General features: G+C 41.1%; 4 protein-coding genes across 6 annotated transcripts in view; 2 read left to right on the top strand and 2 right to left on the bottom strand.

The window, feature by feature from the left end:
* The window catches only part of LOC143317615 (uncharacterized), a 238,911-nt gene that overhangs the window by 143,222 nt on the left and 78,682 nt on the right, over positions 1-17,007 (top strand). The window lies entirely within an intron of this gene.
* Positions 1-17,007, top strand: part of LOC143317620 (uncharacterized) — a 176,513-nt gene that overhangs the window by 107,398 nt on the left and 52,108 nt on the right. The window lies entirely within an intron of this gene.
* Positions 1-17,007, bottom strand: part of LOC143317619 (uncharacterized) — a 107,141-nt gene that overhangs the window by 70,437 nt on the left and 19,697 nt on the right. The gene's annotated exons all lie outside the window — the stretch shown is intronic.
* LOC143317625 (uncharacterized) lies at positions 5,986-7,750 on the bottom strand. 3 transcript variants are annotated; one of them, XR_013076687.1, is made up of 3 exons: positions 6,980-7,750; positions 6,586-6,726; positions 5,986-6,498 (listed from the first exon to the last, which is right to left on the bottom strand). XR_013076687.1 is itself a non-coding variant. In XM_076725725.1 (3 exons), exons 1-3 carry the CDS (start codon positions 7,136-7,138, stop codon positions 6,169-6,171), a joined length of 582 nt encoding a protein of 193 aa, XP_076581840.1. In that variant the 5' UTR covers positions 7,139-7,750; the 3' UTR covers positions 5,986-6,168. The 3 variants fall into 3 exon arrangements, 1 of the variants encoding a protein (XP_076581840.1); XR_013076688.1 differs by having other exon boundaries at positions 6,641-6,726; XM_076725725.1 differs by having other exon boundaries at positions 6,634-6,726.

The following is a 17,007-nucleotide window of genomic DNA, read 5'->3' as shown; positions in this document are numbered from 1 at the left end:
GGATCGACTGCAGCTAGCCACTACCATATTTTCTGGGATTGCCCCAAGTTAAAAGCCTTCTGGAGGGATATCCAGGTTTCTTTAAGCACAGTCTTTAACACTCAAATACCCTTGAGTTTTGATGTATTGTACCTGGGTCATGTTCCTTTTTTCAAATGTAGGAGAGAGATAAAGCTGCTGCAAATTCTCTTGGTGGCAAGTAAGAAAACTGTCACAAGAAGATGGTTGAGCCCGATTCAACCTACTCTAGATGACTGGATTGGAATTATTCTGGAGATATTTAGGATGGAAAAATTAACCTACCAAATAAGACTTCAAAAGGACAAATTTTACCAGATCTGGAATAAATGGATTTCATTCATTGCCCCCACGAGAGCAGACTTTATTTGATCTCACTGGTAACGTTGCTTTGTAATTTACCCATTTAATTTATGACTGGTGTTTTATGATTATTTTTATTATGGCGGCGGCGGGGGCACCCTCCCCCCATGGATTTTGTAAATAGTTGACTGGCCTATCTTACACTAAGCTGTATTGGAAGTTTTTAGGCGATCTAGTCTGGGCAAATTACCAATATGGCCCTTAAGAAGACACCTGGACTCCCACTGATGCAATCTAAACACAAGTCTCAAGTAGTTTCTGTTGTTATAAGAGAGTGGGACTTGCAAAGATCATACAATGTCTGTCCTTCAATTTTTGAATATACATTTTTGTGATTTGTAAACCCTGACGACTGATGTCGCACACTTTCTGTATGTAAAACAAAAACTGGAATGGCATTTATTTTTGTTTTTACTGTTGAGACCATGTGTTTATACCATTTTGTCTATTCCAAAGAGATACAATTTAAAAAAAAAATGTTGCTACCCTCTCATATGTTTTATGTCCCAGCTGCCACTTGGCCTGATGGGAGAAATCATGCATAAAGTACATAAGATAAAAATATTGCATCTTGTAATAATAATAATAAAGACTTTAAAAGAACAAAACGTGTCTTACGTAAGTGGCAAACAGAAGAACGTAACATATTGAATGTGGGGCCAGGACCAACAGTGGTATGAAAAAACATGGATGCCTCCGAGCCTCCCTCAATTTGACCACAAAGTCTGTTGTAACGCCTGAACCAGGCACACTCCTCTAGTTTCAGTGGTATGGCTGCCTGCCCAAAGTATCTCTGGGTTTTGTGCTCCTGAATCTATTTTAAAAAGACATTTGATTAGTGTTTCTAGCTAAGTTGTTAAACAATAGATGCATGTTGTGTTCACTTGTTTCATTTGAACATTTGTACTTACACGAATGACACGATGACCTCTTGTAGTCTTTTCAGCAGTCTTGACCACTTTCACGGACATGTTGATAATTACACTCTTCCGATGTCCAGTCGTTGCAATGAGAAACCCACCAAGTAGTCCAGAAAACAGTCTGAGATTCCTTTTGTTATGTGAAGAAGAGAAACAACATTTTATGCATGAGCGTTCAAAGACAGTTGCCTTTAGGTCTGGAGCTGATTTAGCAACTCTATTTTCCACTACCATAATCCACCAAACGATAATTCTGTAAAAATTGGAAGACATCCAAGTTAGCAGACAGCACATTGGCATGAACCCAGTTTGTAAATATACATCAATCTAAAATCTCCTCAACACAATGTAATATATATAGTACCAATTTACAACAAAAAGCCACCTCCATGCATTTTGAACAGAAAAACCAAATAAATCCCCTTTGAGCAATCTTTTAGAGATGTTTGATCAACTGCTGTGACTATTGATCCTCACCAAGTGCAGCATCAACATGCTTTGGTGCCTCCTCTATGAACCAAGCATGTTTTATGGCCTTGACAAGATTGTCTGAAGAACAAACAAACAAAAAACAACTACTGTTCAGCATATATGTGTCTAAACTTAAATTATGAGATTTACATCTGTAGCACCCCACCACTGTCACTCTCTAAAATGGAGGAGATCACTATGAACAAACTGACGGGGCGCTTGGGTTCGTTTAAGCTACCCAAAGGTTTACCTGATAGGGATGAACTTAGTTACACCTCTCCTCTGACTGGTTCAAACAAATTTCACATACTGATAACATTAAAAAGCTCTGGACACACAAAAACAAAAACAAAAACGCAAAGGGTTCAAGTAATTAATGCCACTCGCACCTGCAAGCTAAAAGGTCTCTGTTTCAAAGTCCAGAGCTCTAACCACTGTACCACTTCTTCACTTCATTGGCCAGGGAGTAAACCAGTGAAAATCAACAATGACATAGAAGCATTGACCAAAAAAAATAAAAACAAATAAACGATGCATGGAAGAGGAATTTAAAATAACGACCAAGTTAATTTCTGGGATATTTTCCAATCACCCAAAATATTAACCTACGAGAAACAACAAGGTAAGTTAGGACAAACTAACTAACTACTAGAAAAACGGCGTTTTCCTAGTATGATAATAATCTCCACCCTTCTTTTCTCTCAGCCACTGAACTTGAAGTGTCTGCGCCCAATCGCTGATCAAACAGACCAAATCAGTTAAGCACAGATCTCCTTTGTGGCAAAGTTTGTCTTGACTTACCTTGTAGTTTCTCGTAGGTTAATATTTTGGGTGATAGGCAGGAAAACATCCCATAAATTAACTTTGTCGTTATTTTAAATTCATCTTCCATGCATCGTTTATTTATTTTTCTTGGTCAATGCTTCTATGTTGTTGATTTTCACTGGTTTACTCCCTGGCCAATGAAGTGAATAGGTGGTACAGCGGTTAGAGCTCTGGACACACACACACGTATGTATATGTATATGTAGCCAAAATATAGGTCTATATATCCTAACAATGCATGGAAGGGGAGTTTAAACAATGACAGAAATGAGAGGAAGTACACAGAGGTTTCTGCCACCATGTTTACTAACACAGGGCTGCAAAGTCAGTGGGTTTACATCCAAACAAATACATACAATACAAAGGGTTCGAGTAATTAATGCCACTGGCACCTGAAGGCTAAAAGGTCTCTGTTTCAAAGTCCAGAGCTCTAACCATAAATAAATAAATTAATGAATGAATGAATGAATGAATGATGCATGGAAGAGGACGACGAAGTTAATTTATGGGATGTGTTCCTGCCTATCACCCAAAATATTAACCTACGAGAAACTACAAGGTAAGTCAGGACAAACTTTGCCACAAAGGAGATGTGTGCTGAACTGATTTGGTCTGCTTGTCTTGATCAGCGATTGGGCGCAGACGCTTCAAGTTCAGTGGCTGAGAGAAAAGAAGGGTGGAGATTGTTGTCATTCTAGGAAAACGGCGTTTTTACGGGCGTTCTTGGAGGACTTCATTACGGCGCAAAAAGCGGCGTTCTTTTTGCGCATTATGGCGTAAGAAACGCCGTAAAATCTGAAAACACGGCGTTTTTTACGCCGTAATGAAGTTGAAACGTGACTGAATGTAGAGTATTTCTGGCAGGAACGGCTTGCCATACTCAACAGCGCAGGAACCGCCGGCACACCAAGCACGCCGTTCGTGCAGGACGACCCTTGTTGGCCGTCTCCGAAGAAACTCACACAGCAGCAGCAGCAGTCAAACTCCACCCGCGAGCTGAATTAGTCCGTGCCCGTCAGCGCCTCCGTCGTCGGACCTTCCGAATAAAACTCTGCCCTGACGTCACCAAAGCACTCCACCAACACTTGCCTCAACCAACAGACAGTTGGCGAGTAAACATGCGATGGTCAATTTTCCAAAAGTCCTTCCGTTACACAATTAAAACACACAAAACGCAAGCCAGCTAACGACGAGCGAATGACACGTGCGCCGCGCTCTGCCCTCTCCTTCCCTCGTCTCCCTCCTTCTCTCCCACCCACCGTCCAATCATCTCACACAGAATGATCTGATGATCTATGCTGACCAATGACACAATTTCTGTACCTGACACGTCTGCGCATTTATAATCATAGTCCTATATTTTATGTACACAGATATTTTAAGTGTTCCCAAATTATTACTGTTGTCTCTTATTAAATGTCATTTTATCCTCTTAGTTTTCATTTTATGCCTCATGTTTTTATTTTAACTCAATATCAAGATATGCTTTGTTTCAGCTCGCAAAGTTAAGTTACACAAATTGTTTAAGTTAAGATAATTTTGACCATATTAATACCAATTGACATTTCAAGTTATGTTCACTTGTGTTTTTAAGGCAGCAACTGAACTTAAGTTTTCAAATTAAAACGACTTGTGTTTTTAAATGGTCTCCCTTATCTAAACTAATAACAGCAAGTTTACCAGTTTCCTTCGACTTCACATAATCAACTTGCAACTCATCTGTTCGAATGTAAAACATTTATTTGAAAAACTGCCTCAACTTACAGTCTTCATTCCTATGAATACATCTTTGGCTGTTGATTGAATGGATTCAACTCCAAAAACCACCACACACTGAAACATTTTCAAAACTTTCAGAAGTAAACAGATGTGTCAAAGTCAGACACATAAACATCCAACAAGAAATTTTACACGGCATGTTCAGCAACATATACCCTGAGCATAGAAAAGTCTGCTTCATCAGCTCTTATTATAATCTTTAAATCAAAAGTTGTTGCTTTAAATCCTGAGACAGTGCTAAAGATATGTATGCATACGTGTGTTTAACTTCATAAAATGTTACAGAAAATCATCTGCCTAAGCAGACAACAGCCAAGACCATCAGCTCTCATAATCAGTCCAACAGAATAAAGTGGGAGAACATCAGTGCCTTAAATCCTGAGACTGTCTGTGGTAAGAACATTAAAACTGTCAAGTGTTTTGCTTGCTTGCTGTATTAACCCCACACTTGAAGGGGTGTACCAACACTGAACATTAAAAGCTGGAATCCACTCAAAGACCAGGCCGTTGATCCTTTTTTTTTTTTTTTTTTTTTTTCTTTGGTTTTTGCCCAGAATAGTGCAGAAGAAGGAAAACAGTTTTTTTTTTTTTCCTTTTTTACAGCCTTTTCTCTCTCAGCAGGTGAAAAACCTTAAAAGACAAAACACCACATGATTACCATTTTGGAAAACCAGGTTCTACCAAATCAAATAATTATCAAACCCATAATTATAATTAATATACCAATTAATAATTATCAATTATCAAAACCCTTTCACATTAACCATTAACCAAGTGCATGAAAATAGATTAACCTTTTCCCTTTAAGTTAAACCAGACTTAAGTGAATTATTTCGATGTAAATGCGTCAAAATATATAAAATACTTTTTTTTTTTTAACCATGGAAACAATGAATTAAGCACTTTACTAGACCCAACATACAAATTAATAAATAACTAATCAACCAACAATGTCCCCGTTTATCCTATGCCCACACTAGCAGCCAATGATCCAGCACAGTTATGTCTGCACATCAAACACTTTAAATTGGGATTAAGCAGACCGCTGCAATATTTATCCGACCAAACAAGTTACAACAACTCTTCCTCACCAGCCAACATTTACACAAAGCACCGGGCGCTACAATCCACTTCACCCACATCTCAGGTACCTCGCATCCACAGATAAAAATAAAAAGCGTTCTTACCGGCGGTCCGTTCAGCTCTTTGTTGGTACTGTTTACACGCTCTGTGGGGAAACCAAACTCCTCTGCTCTGCAGTGGCGTCTCTTTGTTCTGCTTGACTTGACACAGCTGAGTAATTAGCGTGCTCGCACCCCAGCTGATGAGCCGGGAGCACTCACCGCTGTAATTATGCGTAAACATAAATAAACTACTTTGATTGTGCAAACTGGCTGGCCGAACTATACCGAATTATATATAAAACTTATCTGGGGCTACCCAGGTGAATACGGGTGCAGACGTGCTCTACCAAGTACTCTATAATAAAAATACAATATTTACAAACGGGGTTTGGCTGGTTGTCATGCGTGCCGCAAGGCCGCCGCGGTTGCGGGCTCACGCATCAGCTGACGAAACATGTTCGCCGCTACAGAAACAGTGTCATCAAACTATATCTTTTGTGTCCACCTTTAACAACTTCCCAACGAACTGCTTTAAAATTCTAAGACCGATATCTACACAAGTGCAGCACAGTACAATGCTTAAGGTTGTGTATGAACAAAATATTTGGGCGAAGTTCTGAACTCTTTCCACAGAAGAAAGCAGAGAATCAGCAACACGTGTTACAGTTTTACAGTCTGTATCTCAAGAGTTTGTTTCTTAATCCATGTACTCGTGCAGAGGCTTGTTCTGGTTTGATTTTCATCACCACTTTCTGAAAAAGCTCGAAGGAATACTTCATGGCTTGTGGGTATTCAAGATTCAGACAGTAGATGATTCCCATGAGCATGGCAAAGCCGCACGTCACATCTTTCAGGTCGTGCAGCACGATGGTCTCCTCGACTACAACTGCCACATTGAAGATCTCACTTGGAAAGGCATCCTGTTGAGCATGTTCGTAGCCTATCAGTAGGCCAACTTGCATCCCCTTCATGGCTTCATCCAGGTGCTCATTGTGAGCCTTTAAAAGAAGAAATAACAGTGTATGACCGTTTTGATTTAAAAAAAAAAAATGATAAAAACAGATTCCTTAGTATATCATATTTACAGAATACACATCCACAGTTGTGAATTGAAGAAGTTGTTATGGTCTTACATCGCACATCCTGATGACGTCTGATGGATCTTCCCCGGATATGTAGTGTGGTAGACCAAGCACAGCAGCAGTCCTCCTCCTCTCATTAGTGTCCTACAAGACAAAGAAATCTGAAATAATATTGAATAATTTGATTAAATTTGAATAATAAATAGATTAATTCAAATGATGTGCGTTGTGAGTTGTCCTGGCCTACACATCATATTCTAAGAGATTTAAGAAAACATCTTTGTAAATCAAACCATAATCATTTTAATGTTTTTCAATGAAAATGTATGGAGTATCTGACACACAACATGCTTTACATCTTTTTGTAAAATAGATGTACAATGGTAGGACTGATTACCTGTCGCTCATGGAACAGAGCTGGCCATCTGGAAATTACTTCTGTGATGAGTGGCTGATCTCCAATGATCTCTTCTCTGCGCTGGGAAAATGTAGCAGTCATCAGATCTTCTATGAGTTGGTGATCAGGGTCTTTTTTCAGCATTTCCATCTCCATCATCTTGTGCTTTTCCTCCACGCTTTCAAGACTCTGTCCTTCAGGTGGATCTGGACAGTAGTTGACCTCACCCTTCTTTGACTTTTTTTTTTTACACGCTTTCCCTTCACTTCTCCTCCTTTTCTTTTGTTGATCACTACTTCAGGGCATCCTGCTGCACCTAACTTCTGCCGATAGTTTCCAAGCTTAAATTTCAGACTGTGAAACCATGAGTACCATCCCTTGTCAGACCCTGGCTCCTTCAGGCAGGGATGCTTCTCCACAAGCGCTTTGGCAACACTCTCATAGTGCTGCCTCTCAGGATAAGCACTAATTTTTGACATACTGTCTGCAAGTGTGTCAAGAATATCAGTCTTCAAACCTTTGGGAATCACCATCGCAGATCCATCCTTAGCATACCTACAACTTGCGTCTTTCAGCTGAAGCTCCACATCATTTGAGAACTGTGGAATTGGGAAGGGGTCAGGCCAGTCGAAAGAATCACCACTACTGGGAGACGAGAGGCTGCATGTGTCCAACGTAGAATCTGAGACAACTGCATCATCTGTGAACAACACTTTCAATGTTGCTCGCTCCACAGGAAGGTCATTGATGTCAGTCAGGTTGCACAACTGATTATTAAAATCAGGATCCTCAAATTGTAAAATGAATCCACCTCTCAGGCTAAGGTTTATTTGTAACACCTGATTCAGCTCCTCAACGCTTGCAGGGATGTTTTCAATTGAAAGCCGTCTGATTTCTTTTTCCGTTATGATGACACGCAGCAGCATTGTAGAACACTTTTACCTGAAAGGGAGCAAAAAATACATGTTTAAGTATAAATATTCAGTATAAAAAACTATTTATGTCAGACTCCCTCACACATCTGTCCCCAAACACTTAAAGCGTTATTCCACTTTGCTGATAAACCACTCAGTATGTAATCACCCTTATGCCAAAGTAATGATGGGTGAAAAAATTAATGTTAAAAATTAACCACAAAAGATGCCATTTACACCATGTTTTTAGCCTAAATGTCAACTGTAGCATGTAGCAAGTAGGATGTAAACATGGCCTCAATCTCGCGAGACTTCCGCATGTGCATCATGTGCTACAGTTTATCAGTCTCTCTATTTCTTAAATGTCTCTTTAAATGAAGAAAGTATTGTTTGATGTTGGTTGGTGCTGAAAAAGCACAAAGTTCACAGGGAATCTTAGCGACTGGATTGGATCCTTTTTTGTGCTCCTTTAGATGTTGTGCAAATTCCACATGAGTTTGAAAGACTGTTAGACAGTTTGGGTAAATGCAGCTGAAACCCCATCTTCCATGTCCATGACTGTCTTTGTAATGATTCACAATTGTTTTCTCATTGTAAGTGGCAAAACTGCAAAACTTACAACTCCACTTCATCCACCAAACTTCAACGGATGAAATATCTGCACCTGAAACACAGAACATAGTCACATGACATGCTATAGCAAACTTTTAATCAGTCATATAAATTGAAAACTTGACAAAGAGGATTAACTTTACACAATGGCAACAGTAATCAAATATGGGGTGCTAAATGTAAAAACTTGATTACAGTTTTCAAACTGATATTTTCAACATTTAGTTCATTTTCTTCACATTTAGCTCATTTTACACACATTGGAGACATTAATTATTAAAAAATTTGGTTACATGTGAACGAAAATGAAATGTTAAATCTAAATCTAAATGTTAAACCTATCTAAATCATTTTGATTTAACATTTAGATTTAGCATTTAGATTTAGCATTTCTTTTTCGTTCACATATAACCAAAATTTTAAATAATTTATATCTCAAATGTGTGTGAAATGAGCTAAATGTGAAGAAAATGCACTAAACATTGAAAATATATCAGCTTGAAAACTGTAATCGAAGTTTTACATTTGGCACCCCATAACAATGAACTTCAATTTGATTAATGATCTGAGCAACCATGCTTGTTTACACAGCCCTAGCTGACTTTTCATTATGAAATTTAGAAAATCATTAGAAACTCATAAGAGAAAATTTTCAATTAACATTACTGAACCATCCAGCCCCTCCACTGTCCAGGTGTTAATACCCACACCCAACAGCACCAGCATACTCACACATTCACAACTTCAACACACACTTCCATAGTCTTTCACAAATACAAAGAAAAAAAAAGCTTTCTGCATTGTATGAACTGTACTTAATTAAGTTATTGGTTTACTTCTCTATTAATTTACTAATCATCTTACAGCAATATGTCATTGACATTCATGCCAATAAAGCATACTGAATTGAACCGGAGTGCAGAGTATGCGTCAAAGCCCCAACAGGACGCCATTAAATAGTCAACGCCATTACGTGCAATGAACTAAATTAGCCGCCAGCTAGCTTTATCACCACTTAATAGTGATGTATATTGCACATCTAAAACAACAACAGAAATGACTTTAAATTCGCTCATGACAAGAGGAAGTCACCAACATGTACAAAACGAGGCGCCCACCATAGTTCACTCCTTCTAGCAGCACACTGTGGTTAGCTAACGTTAGCGGCTGCAAGCCGCGCATTTTATTTAGAAATTTGCAACTCACACTGTTATGTTGGCACCATGAAATTTTTATACAATTGAACTGACTTATAAACCTGAGTTTTAAACCTGATAAATCAAGAAATTCAGTTGAAATTGCATAAATCATTATGTTAAGTAGAAGTAAACTACAGGAAGAAGTGACCATGACTTATTGATCAAATCCTTTTTTACAGTGTGGCCTTTCTTGTAAAGTGCGGTTGTGTTGTGAGTCCAGTCCAGTTTATTGTTCGGGTGAACATCTCGATGTCCGTTCCCTGGATGTTCACTGGTGTCAGGGGGCAGAGGGTTCGTCTGCGGAAATCCACCACCAGTTCTTTGGTTTTCCCTGCGTTGATCTGGAGGCCGTTCCACTGGCACCAGTCCACGAAGTCCTGCGTCAGTTCTCTGTACGCTCTGTTGTCCCCATCTGTGATGAGGCCGACGATTGCAGAGTCATCAGAGAACTTCTGCAGGTGACAGGTGGGTGTGTCGTATGAGAAGTCTGCAGCGTAGAGGGTGAAGAGGAACGGAGCCAGGACCCTTCCCTGCGGGGCCCCCGTGCTGCAGACGACCGTGTCGGACACACAGTCCCGGGTCCTCACATACTGTGGATGGTTGGTGAGATAGTCCAGAGTCCAGTGTGTGAGGTGATGGTTCACCCCGGTGTACTCCAGCTTGTCCCTCAGAGGTGCAGGTTGAATGGTATTGAAAGCACTGGAGAAATCAATAAACATGATTCTCACAGTACTCCCAGGTTTCTCCAGGTGAGAGAGAGCTCGGTGTTGGAGGAAGATGACAGCATCGTCCACCTCGATGCCAGGCTGGGAGGCAAACTGAAGTCAGCGATGGGCTCACCAGGGGGCGGAGATGAAAGAGGACCAGCCACTCCAGGGTCTTCATCAGGTGGGATGTTAGTGCCACCAGCCTGTAGCTGCTGAGGTCCTTGGGGTGCGGAGTCTTGGGCACCGGTACCACGCAGGATGTTTTCCACAGCTGTGGCACTCTCCCCAGCTTCAGGCTCAGATTGAACATGCGTTCAACAATCCCACACAGCTGATCTGTGCAGCCTGGAGCCTCTTGCAAAAGCAGTAACATCAGCGTTCTATCGAAAGCAGAGCACAGTGAGCCAGAACACAACACAACCAGAAGAATTACTTCACTTATCCACTTGAGGGATTTTGTTTTTCACTTTTTTATACACACATGCTAGAAAATCAACGATAAAGAAATTAATAAGAACAAATTAAAGAAATTATTCACAGCTTTTAGTAGAATTATCAAAATTTGTGTAACCCTGTTAAAAATAGATAATAAATAAATAAATAGTTAAATATGTTCATTTCAGGTAAACCTGTGATTAAAAGTGTTAAAAAGAATATTTCATTAAGGTTAAAATTGTTTGTTTGCCCTTAAGAGACACTGGGGACATTTCGTGCCATTTGGTTTTTTATTTTCAAGCCATTTTGGCTGTGTTGAATGAATATAGCCATGAATATGCCAAAGGATATTCATTTTTAAAACATTTTAGAATTTTCGTCTCAGTTTCTTAAATTAGCCTAAAATGGCTAAGCTACACAAAAACCGACACATTCGCTCCTAAGGTCAAAAAAATGTCCCATTGAAAACCATTGAAAATGCCTTTTTGATCCCACATTTATCTTAACATAAACTAATGCATTCCTATATGTAAAGATTTCATTTTGGACTACTAGCTTTAAATTTTTAATTTTTATATTTGTCCACCAGATGGTGTTACTTTTAACCTCTTCAAGCATGCAGCAAAATTTCACACTTTTTACTGTTTTCTGCAGGGTGCCTTGCCAGTGAAATGATAAGGGTGTGTCGCTTTGATGTTGGATAATGGTGTGTGTGTGTAAAAAAAAAAGTGTGTGTGTGTGTGTGTGTGTGCGTAAAAAAGTGTGTGTGTGTAAAAAAAAGTGTGTGTCTGTGTGTGTCTGTGTGTGTGTGTGTGTGTGTCTGTGTCTGTGTGCAACTTCAAAAGTCTTTTCTCTTAGAAGGACACATCTGGCGTTAGAAACTTATTCTACAATAAAAAGGATGAGTAGCTTGTTTTGGTTTTCGCTCAGGTTGTTTATGCAGATGCAATGCAGCCATTGTTAAAAATATGAGCAGTAGTGCGGGAGTGGTCATTTTGGAGATGGAACGACTTTACAGCACACAGGAGGCTTTGGATGTAATCATGCACTCTGATTGCGAGGACGGCTCCTCATCCACCTCTGAAGACTCCAAGGCTGACACAGAGGAGGCCTCAGAGGTTGAAACTGACCAGCTGGAGTCCAACTCATCTGAAGACTCATCCGAAGATGAGAGCGGAGGGGAGATAGATGAGGCAGCAGCAGGATGGACCTCAAAGAATGGGAAAATTATTTGGTCTCCCACAAGCACTGAAACATGCCGCTACGTCCCAGCAGCCACAGGTATGGTCCTAGGATCGACACATTATGCCGCTGCCCGAATCACTGACCCGGCGTCCTGCTTTGCACTGCTGCTATCCTGCAGCACATTGTGTCTACAACAAATCTGCATGGGAGGTGCTCAATTGTAAACTGGTGAGATGTGGACACAGAGGAGCTGCAGGCTTATGTGGGGCTGCTCATCTTGGCTGGTGTTTACCGGTCAAAAAATGAATCAACCCTCAGCCTCTGGAGTGAAAAATCAGGGAGGAGCATTTTCCGGGCCACGATGTCCCACAAGAGGTTCCACGAGATCAGCCGAACACTGTGGTTCGACAACAAGCTATCCCGACCGCGACGCCGTGATGACAAGCTGGCTGCCTTCCGCAAAGTCTGGGAAAGGTGGACGCATCGCCTGCCGATGCTGTTCAGCCCAGACAGAGACATCTGCGTGGATGAACAGCTTGTCCTATTCAGAGGCAAGTGCAGCTTCAGGCAGTACTTGCCAAAAAAGCCAGCCAAATATGGCATAAAGATTTGGGTGACCTGTGATGTAATAACATCCTACGCCTGGAGACTGCAGGTGTACACAGGCAAAGCAGCTGGCAGTCCTGCTGAAGTCAACCAGGGGATGAGGGTGGTCCTGGAGATGACAGAGGGGCTCCAGGGACACATCATCACATGTGATAATTTTTTCACGTCCTTCACACTGACAGAGGAGCTGCTCAGGAGGAAACTGGCTCTGGTTGGCACAATTCGATGAAACAAGCCTGAACTCCCCCCCATTTGCTCCAGACAAGAGCAAGAGCGGTCTTCTCCTCCACCTTTGCTTTTACAAAGACCCACACACTGGTCTCTTACATCCCTCGACAGGGCAGGAATGTGCTGCTCCTCAGCACGAAACACCACAGTCCCGACATAAGCGATGAAACGAAGAGAAAGCCCATCATAATCAAAGATTACAACAGATGCAAAGCAAGTGTCGACAACCTTGATAAGGTAGGAACCGTTACCCATCAGTTATGCACACATTTATTTATTGTTACTGTATAATTGTTATTATATTGTTATTGATCTTGTCTAAAATATATGTAGTTTTTTTTTTGTTTTTTTTTTCAAGTGAGCATTTTCATATAGAATAAATAATATGTGTATCATGAGAAAAAATACTTGGATCATTTACTCATATTGACTTGTTTTATGTTTTGGGGGGGTTTTTTTGTTAGGTTGTTGGCACCTACTCCTGCAGGAGGAGAACAAATCGGTGGCCACTGGCCCTCTTCGACAACCTGGTTGACATCTCACATTACAATGCCTATGTCCTGTGGACATCAATCCAACCATCCTGGCAGCAGCAGAAGCCACACAGGAGGAGGCTCTTCATTGAAGAGGTGGGAGAAATGCTGGTGACCCCACACATCAAGAGGCGAGGGCGCCTTCCCCGCTCATCAGCCGCTGCAGGAATCGTTGCAGATCTGCAGAGTGCTGCTGCAGGCCCCTCTCTCATGAACAAATCTAAGGGCAGGAGGCAGTGTGGCTTTTGCAAGGACAGAAAAAGAAGAGTTGGCAGCACCTGCTGCAAATGTGGCAAGTTCATCTGCAAGGACCACACTCTGTCCATCTGCAGCCTCTGCTCCACCTGAGCTGGACTCTCACACCCAGACAAATATGCTCTCTCCTTCTCTGTCTCTCTCTCACCCTCTTTCTCACTTGCCCTCTCTCTCTTTTGCCCTCTCCCCATCTCAGCCACTCCCCATCCCCAACCACATATCTAAATGTTCCACATTTCTCTTTCAATGTTTATCATCAATGTTCATCTTTCAGTGTTTATCATTCAATGTTTGTCTTTCGGTGTTTATTATTCAATGTTCATCTTTCTCAAATATTTTTTTTTCTGGTTCAAACCTAATTAATATTTGATATATAAATTTCAGGCTGAACTAGTTTTAAAAGATTAGACCATTTAAAGTGGAAAAAAATATGAATATATAATATTTTTACAGCAGTTTTTGGGAAGGGGGCAGTTTTTTGTCCTTGGGATAAAAATGCGTGAGTGTTTCTTTAAATTTGACACTGCAAAAAAAATAACAATGCATCAAAATCAATGTTGCTGCCAATCATTGACCCATCTCAGGGCCTAATAATAATAGTAATCAAATACTCCTTGAAATGTATTTTATGGAAATTATTTTAGTTTTGTTGTTTTTTTCGAGGACGGCACGGTGGCGCAGCAGGTAGTGCGCGTGCCTCACGGCAAGAAGGTTGCTGGTTCGAACCCGGGGTCGGGCAGGGCCTTTCTGTGTGAAATTTGCATGTTCTTCCCGTGCATGCGTGGGTTCTCTCCGGGCACTCCGGCTTCCTCCCACAGACCAAAAACATGCTCATTAGGTTAATTGGTCTCTAAATTGTCCGTAGGTGTGAGTGTGAGTGCGTGAGTTGTCTGTCTGTGTGTCTGTGTATGTTGCCCTGCGATCAGCTGGCGACCGGTTCAGAGTGTACCCCGCCTCTCGCCCATTGCTAGCTGGGATAGGCTCCAGCCCCCCGCAACCCCGAAATGGGATGCGCGGGTAAAGAAGATGAATGAATGAATGAATGAATGTTTTTTTCGAGTGAGTCCTTGCCATATCTTTGGCCAAAATGGGTCACAAACATCTGCAGCAATATCTCAGAATACTGCCAGTACAATGAAGACAGTGTTGGGCTGACTAAAATGGCAATGCCAGAAAATAGCAGCATGAAATTATTGTAAATGTTTGTGTCCAACATCCTAAATTCTGTTGCTTTCCATCTATCAAGTTCCCTCAGTGTTCTGGGTTTCCTGGCAAATTCCACTGGAACATGATTGCGTAAACCGGTCAAACAATCAGACATCCGGTTGACAATGCTGGTGGGTAAGCGGAATTTGAGAGGCCCCCTAAGCTAAATGTTCAGAAGTCTCCTTACAACACCCAAACAAACAGAATGCATATAATCACCTGGGAACTGAGATACCATCCCTATACTTAAATCATGGAAAGTGTTAGGGCCATCTAGGTGATGTTCTTCATCGTGTTTTTCTGCAAATGATTCATATGTCCTCAGTGGACAAGTGATTAAAGGAAATGTCATTCTTCCCACATACTGTCCTTTCTGCACACATTTGTCGCATCCAAAATTTATAAAAGCCCGGGCAGGGGCATCACAGATTACAGAATCCAACTTAAAGAAAATCCTTTTGCCTTCGAAATCAATGCCATTCTGTAACTCTTTCAACTCAAGAACAAAGTCTCTCAAAAATATATCTGCTGGCTTTGGTTTATGTGGTCCACAGAACAATGCAATCACAGCTGGTTCCTTAATTGGAACACTTACGAGGAGTCCTAAAATGGGCCACACCCGAATCCCACTACTTTTGAACAAAGGCAACCCATCAATGTTGATCTGTAGTTTTAAGGTACAGCCATTAGTGATTGACTCACATGCTGGTACAGCTTCTGCCTATGCCAATGTAATAATATAGTCCTCCACACCTTTCCTGTATGTTGTGAGTAATCTTTGTCTTAAGGAGGGTTCTTGCATCCTTCGGAAGATCAGGATGGTACAATCTTAACAAACCAAGAAGAGCTTTGAGAGCCACTAGGGAAACTCCAAATGTTAATGCCCAGTTATGAAGACATGCCCCTAGATTACATGACTGATCCACTGTCTCATCAGGATCCTGGTCCGAGTCACTCTCCTCCTCAGGCACATCCATTGAAAAGGACTGCTGGTCAAAATGTGACGTGTCCATCTCTACTATGTCCTCCTCCAGCAACCCTCCAGCCTCCTCTCTGTCACTCCCACTATTTTCTATGACTGCCTCAGCTACTCTTTCTCTACATTCAGCCTGTCTTTCCTCTGTGCTTTCCTGACCGCAGCACTGGGAAGCAAATCTTTCAGTGTGCACGGTCCTGATTTCCTTGAGTCGTCTCTCAACATCTCTACGCGCTCTCCATCTAATGGTGGCATCAGAGAGTACCCTCGAATCCATCCCCACTTATATTCTTCCAGCCAAGCTGTTAAATTGTAAGGAAAACAAGAGGGACAATATTTTAACGAAGCTTTAAGGAATTTACTTGGTTAAACAAAGTGTAACAGAATTAAAACCAGTTCACTTATGTGACAGTTTGGGTGGTCAGAGGAGAAGTGGTGGAGCAGAAAGTAGCAGTGTGATTAGCACTACCACTAGAGAAGAGAGGAGGGAAGGGGAGAGTTCTATTATTTCTGCTGGATGATGTTTCAAGTCTCCACGCAGAAGGTGCCCACGTATGAAGTATATCTTCAATATTAGGTCACAGAGTGACACAGACAAAAATAACTATTCATAATAGGAGTGGGAATCAGTATTTCACAATGTAAGATATGCAACATTACCCATGATATGTGCATCATTTCTATTTATTGACTAATTTTGTGTCAGGTTCACAGAATCTGACAAAGAGAGGAAACACTGAAAAGAGAGCAAATCATGAAATAGGACTTTTAAAAACTCCACGATGGACTTTCAGAAATTAAACCACTGGCAACCACTATAATCTATGTATTACGGGCAAAAATATTATTCAGAAAAACAAAAAAAGGGTCTGGTGGACTATTTTGACACAATCTGAAAAACTAAAAAAATGTTTTTATGTTCTGGAAATAAATATGTGAAGACGAAGAATTGAAATCAAAGTATATGAAGAAGTGGTTAACCCCGAAGTGAATAAATCAACTTCGGCCACAGAGATAGATGAATCCCACCTGTGCTCTCTGACCAAGGTCGGGGAGCTGGAAGCGGGAACGGTTAACAATTAGCTAATAATAGCTATGGTGACTAACCAAGCGGTGAGCTGTTATACTGGACGTTTAGCGTCTATGTCAGCCCACCGGTAATTTCCCCGGCT

This window comes from Chaetodon auriga, assembly GCF_051107435.1.
Source record: "Chaetodon auriga isolate fChaAug3 chromosome 23 unlocalized genomic scaffold, fChaAug3.hap1 SUPER_23_unloc_1, whole genome shotgun sequence".
NCBI classification, from domain to species: Eukaryota; Metazoa; Chordata; class Actinopteri; order Chaetodontiformes; family Chaetodontidae; genus Chaetodon; species Chaetodon auriga.
The sequence above is the reverse complement of the archived record's forward strand: the minus strand, read 5'-3'. Positions and strand labels throughout refer to the sequence as shown.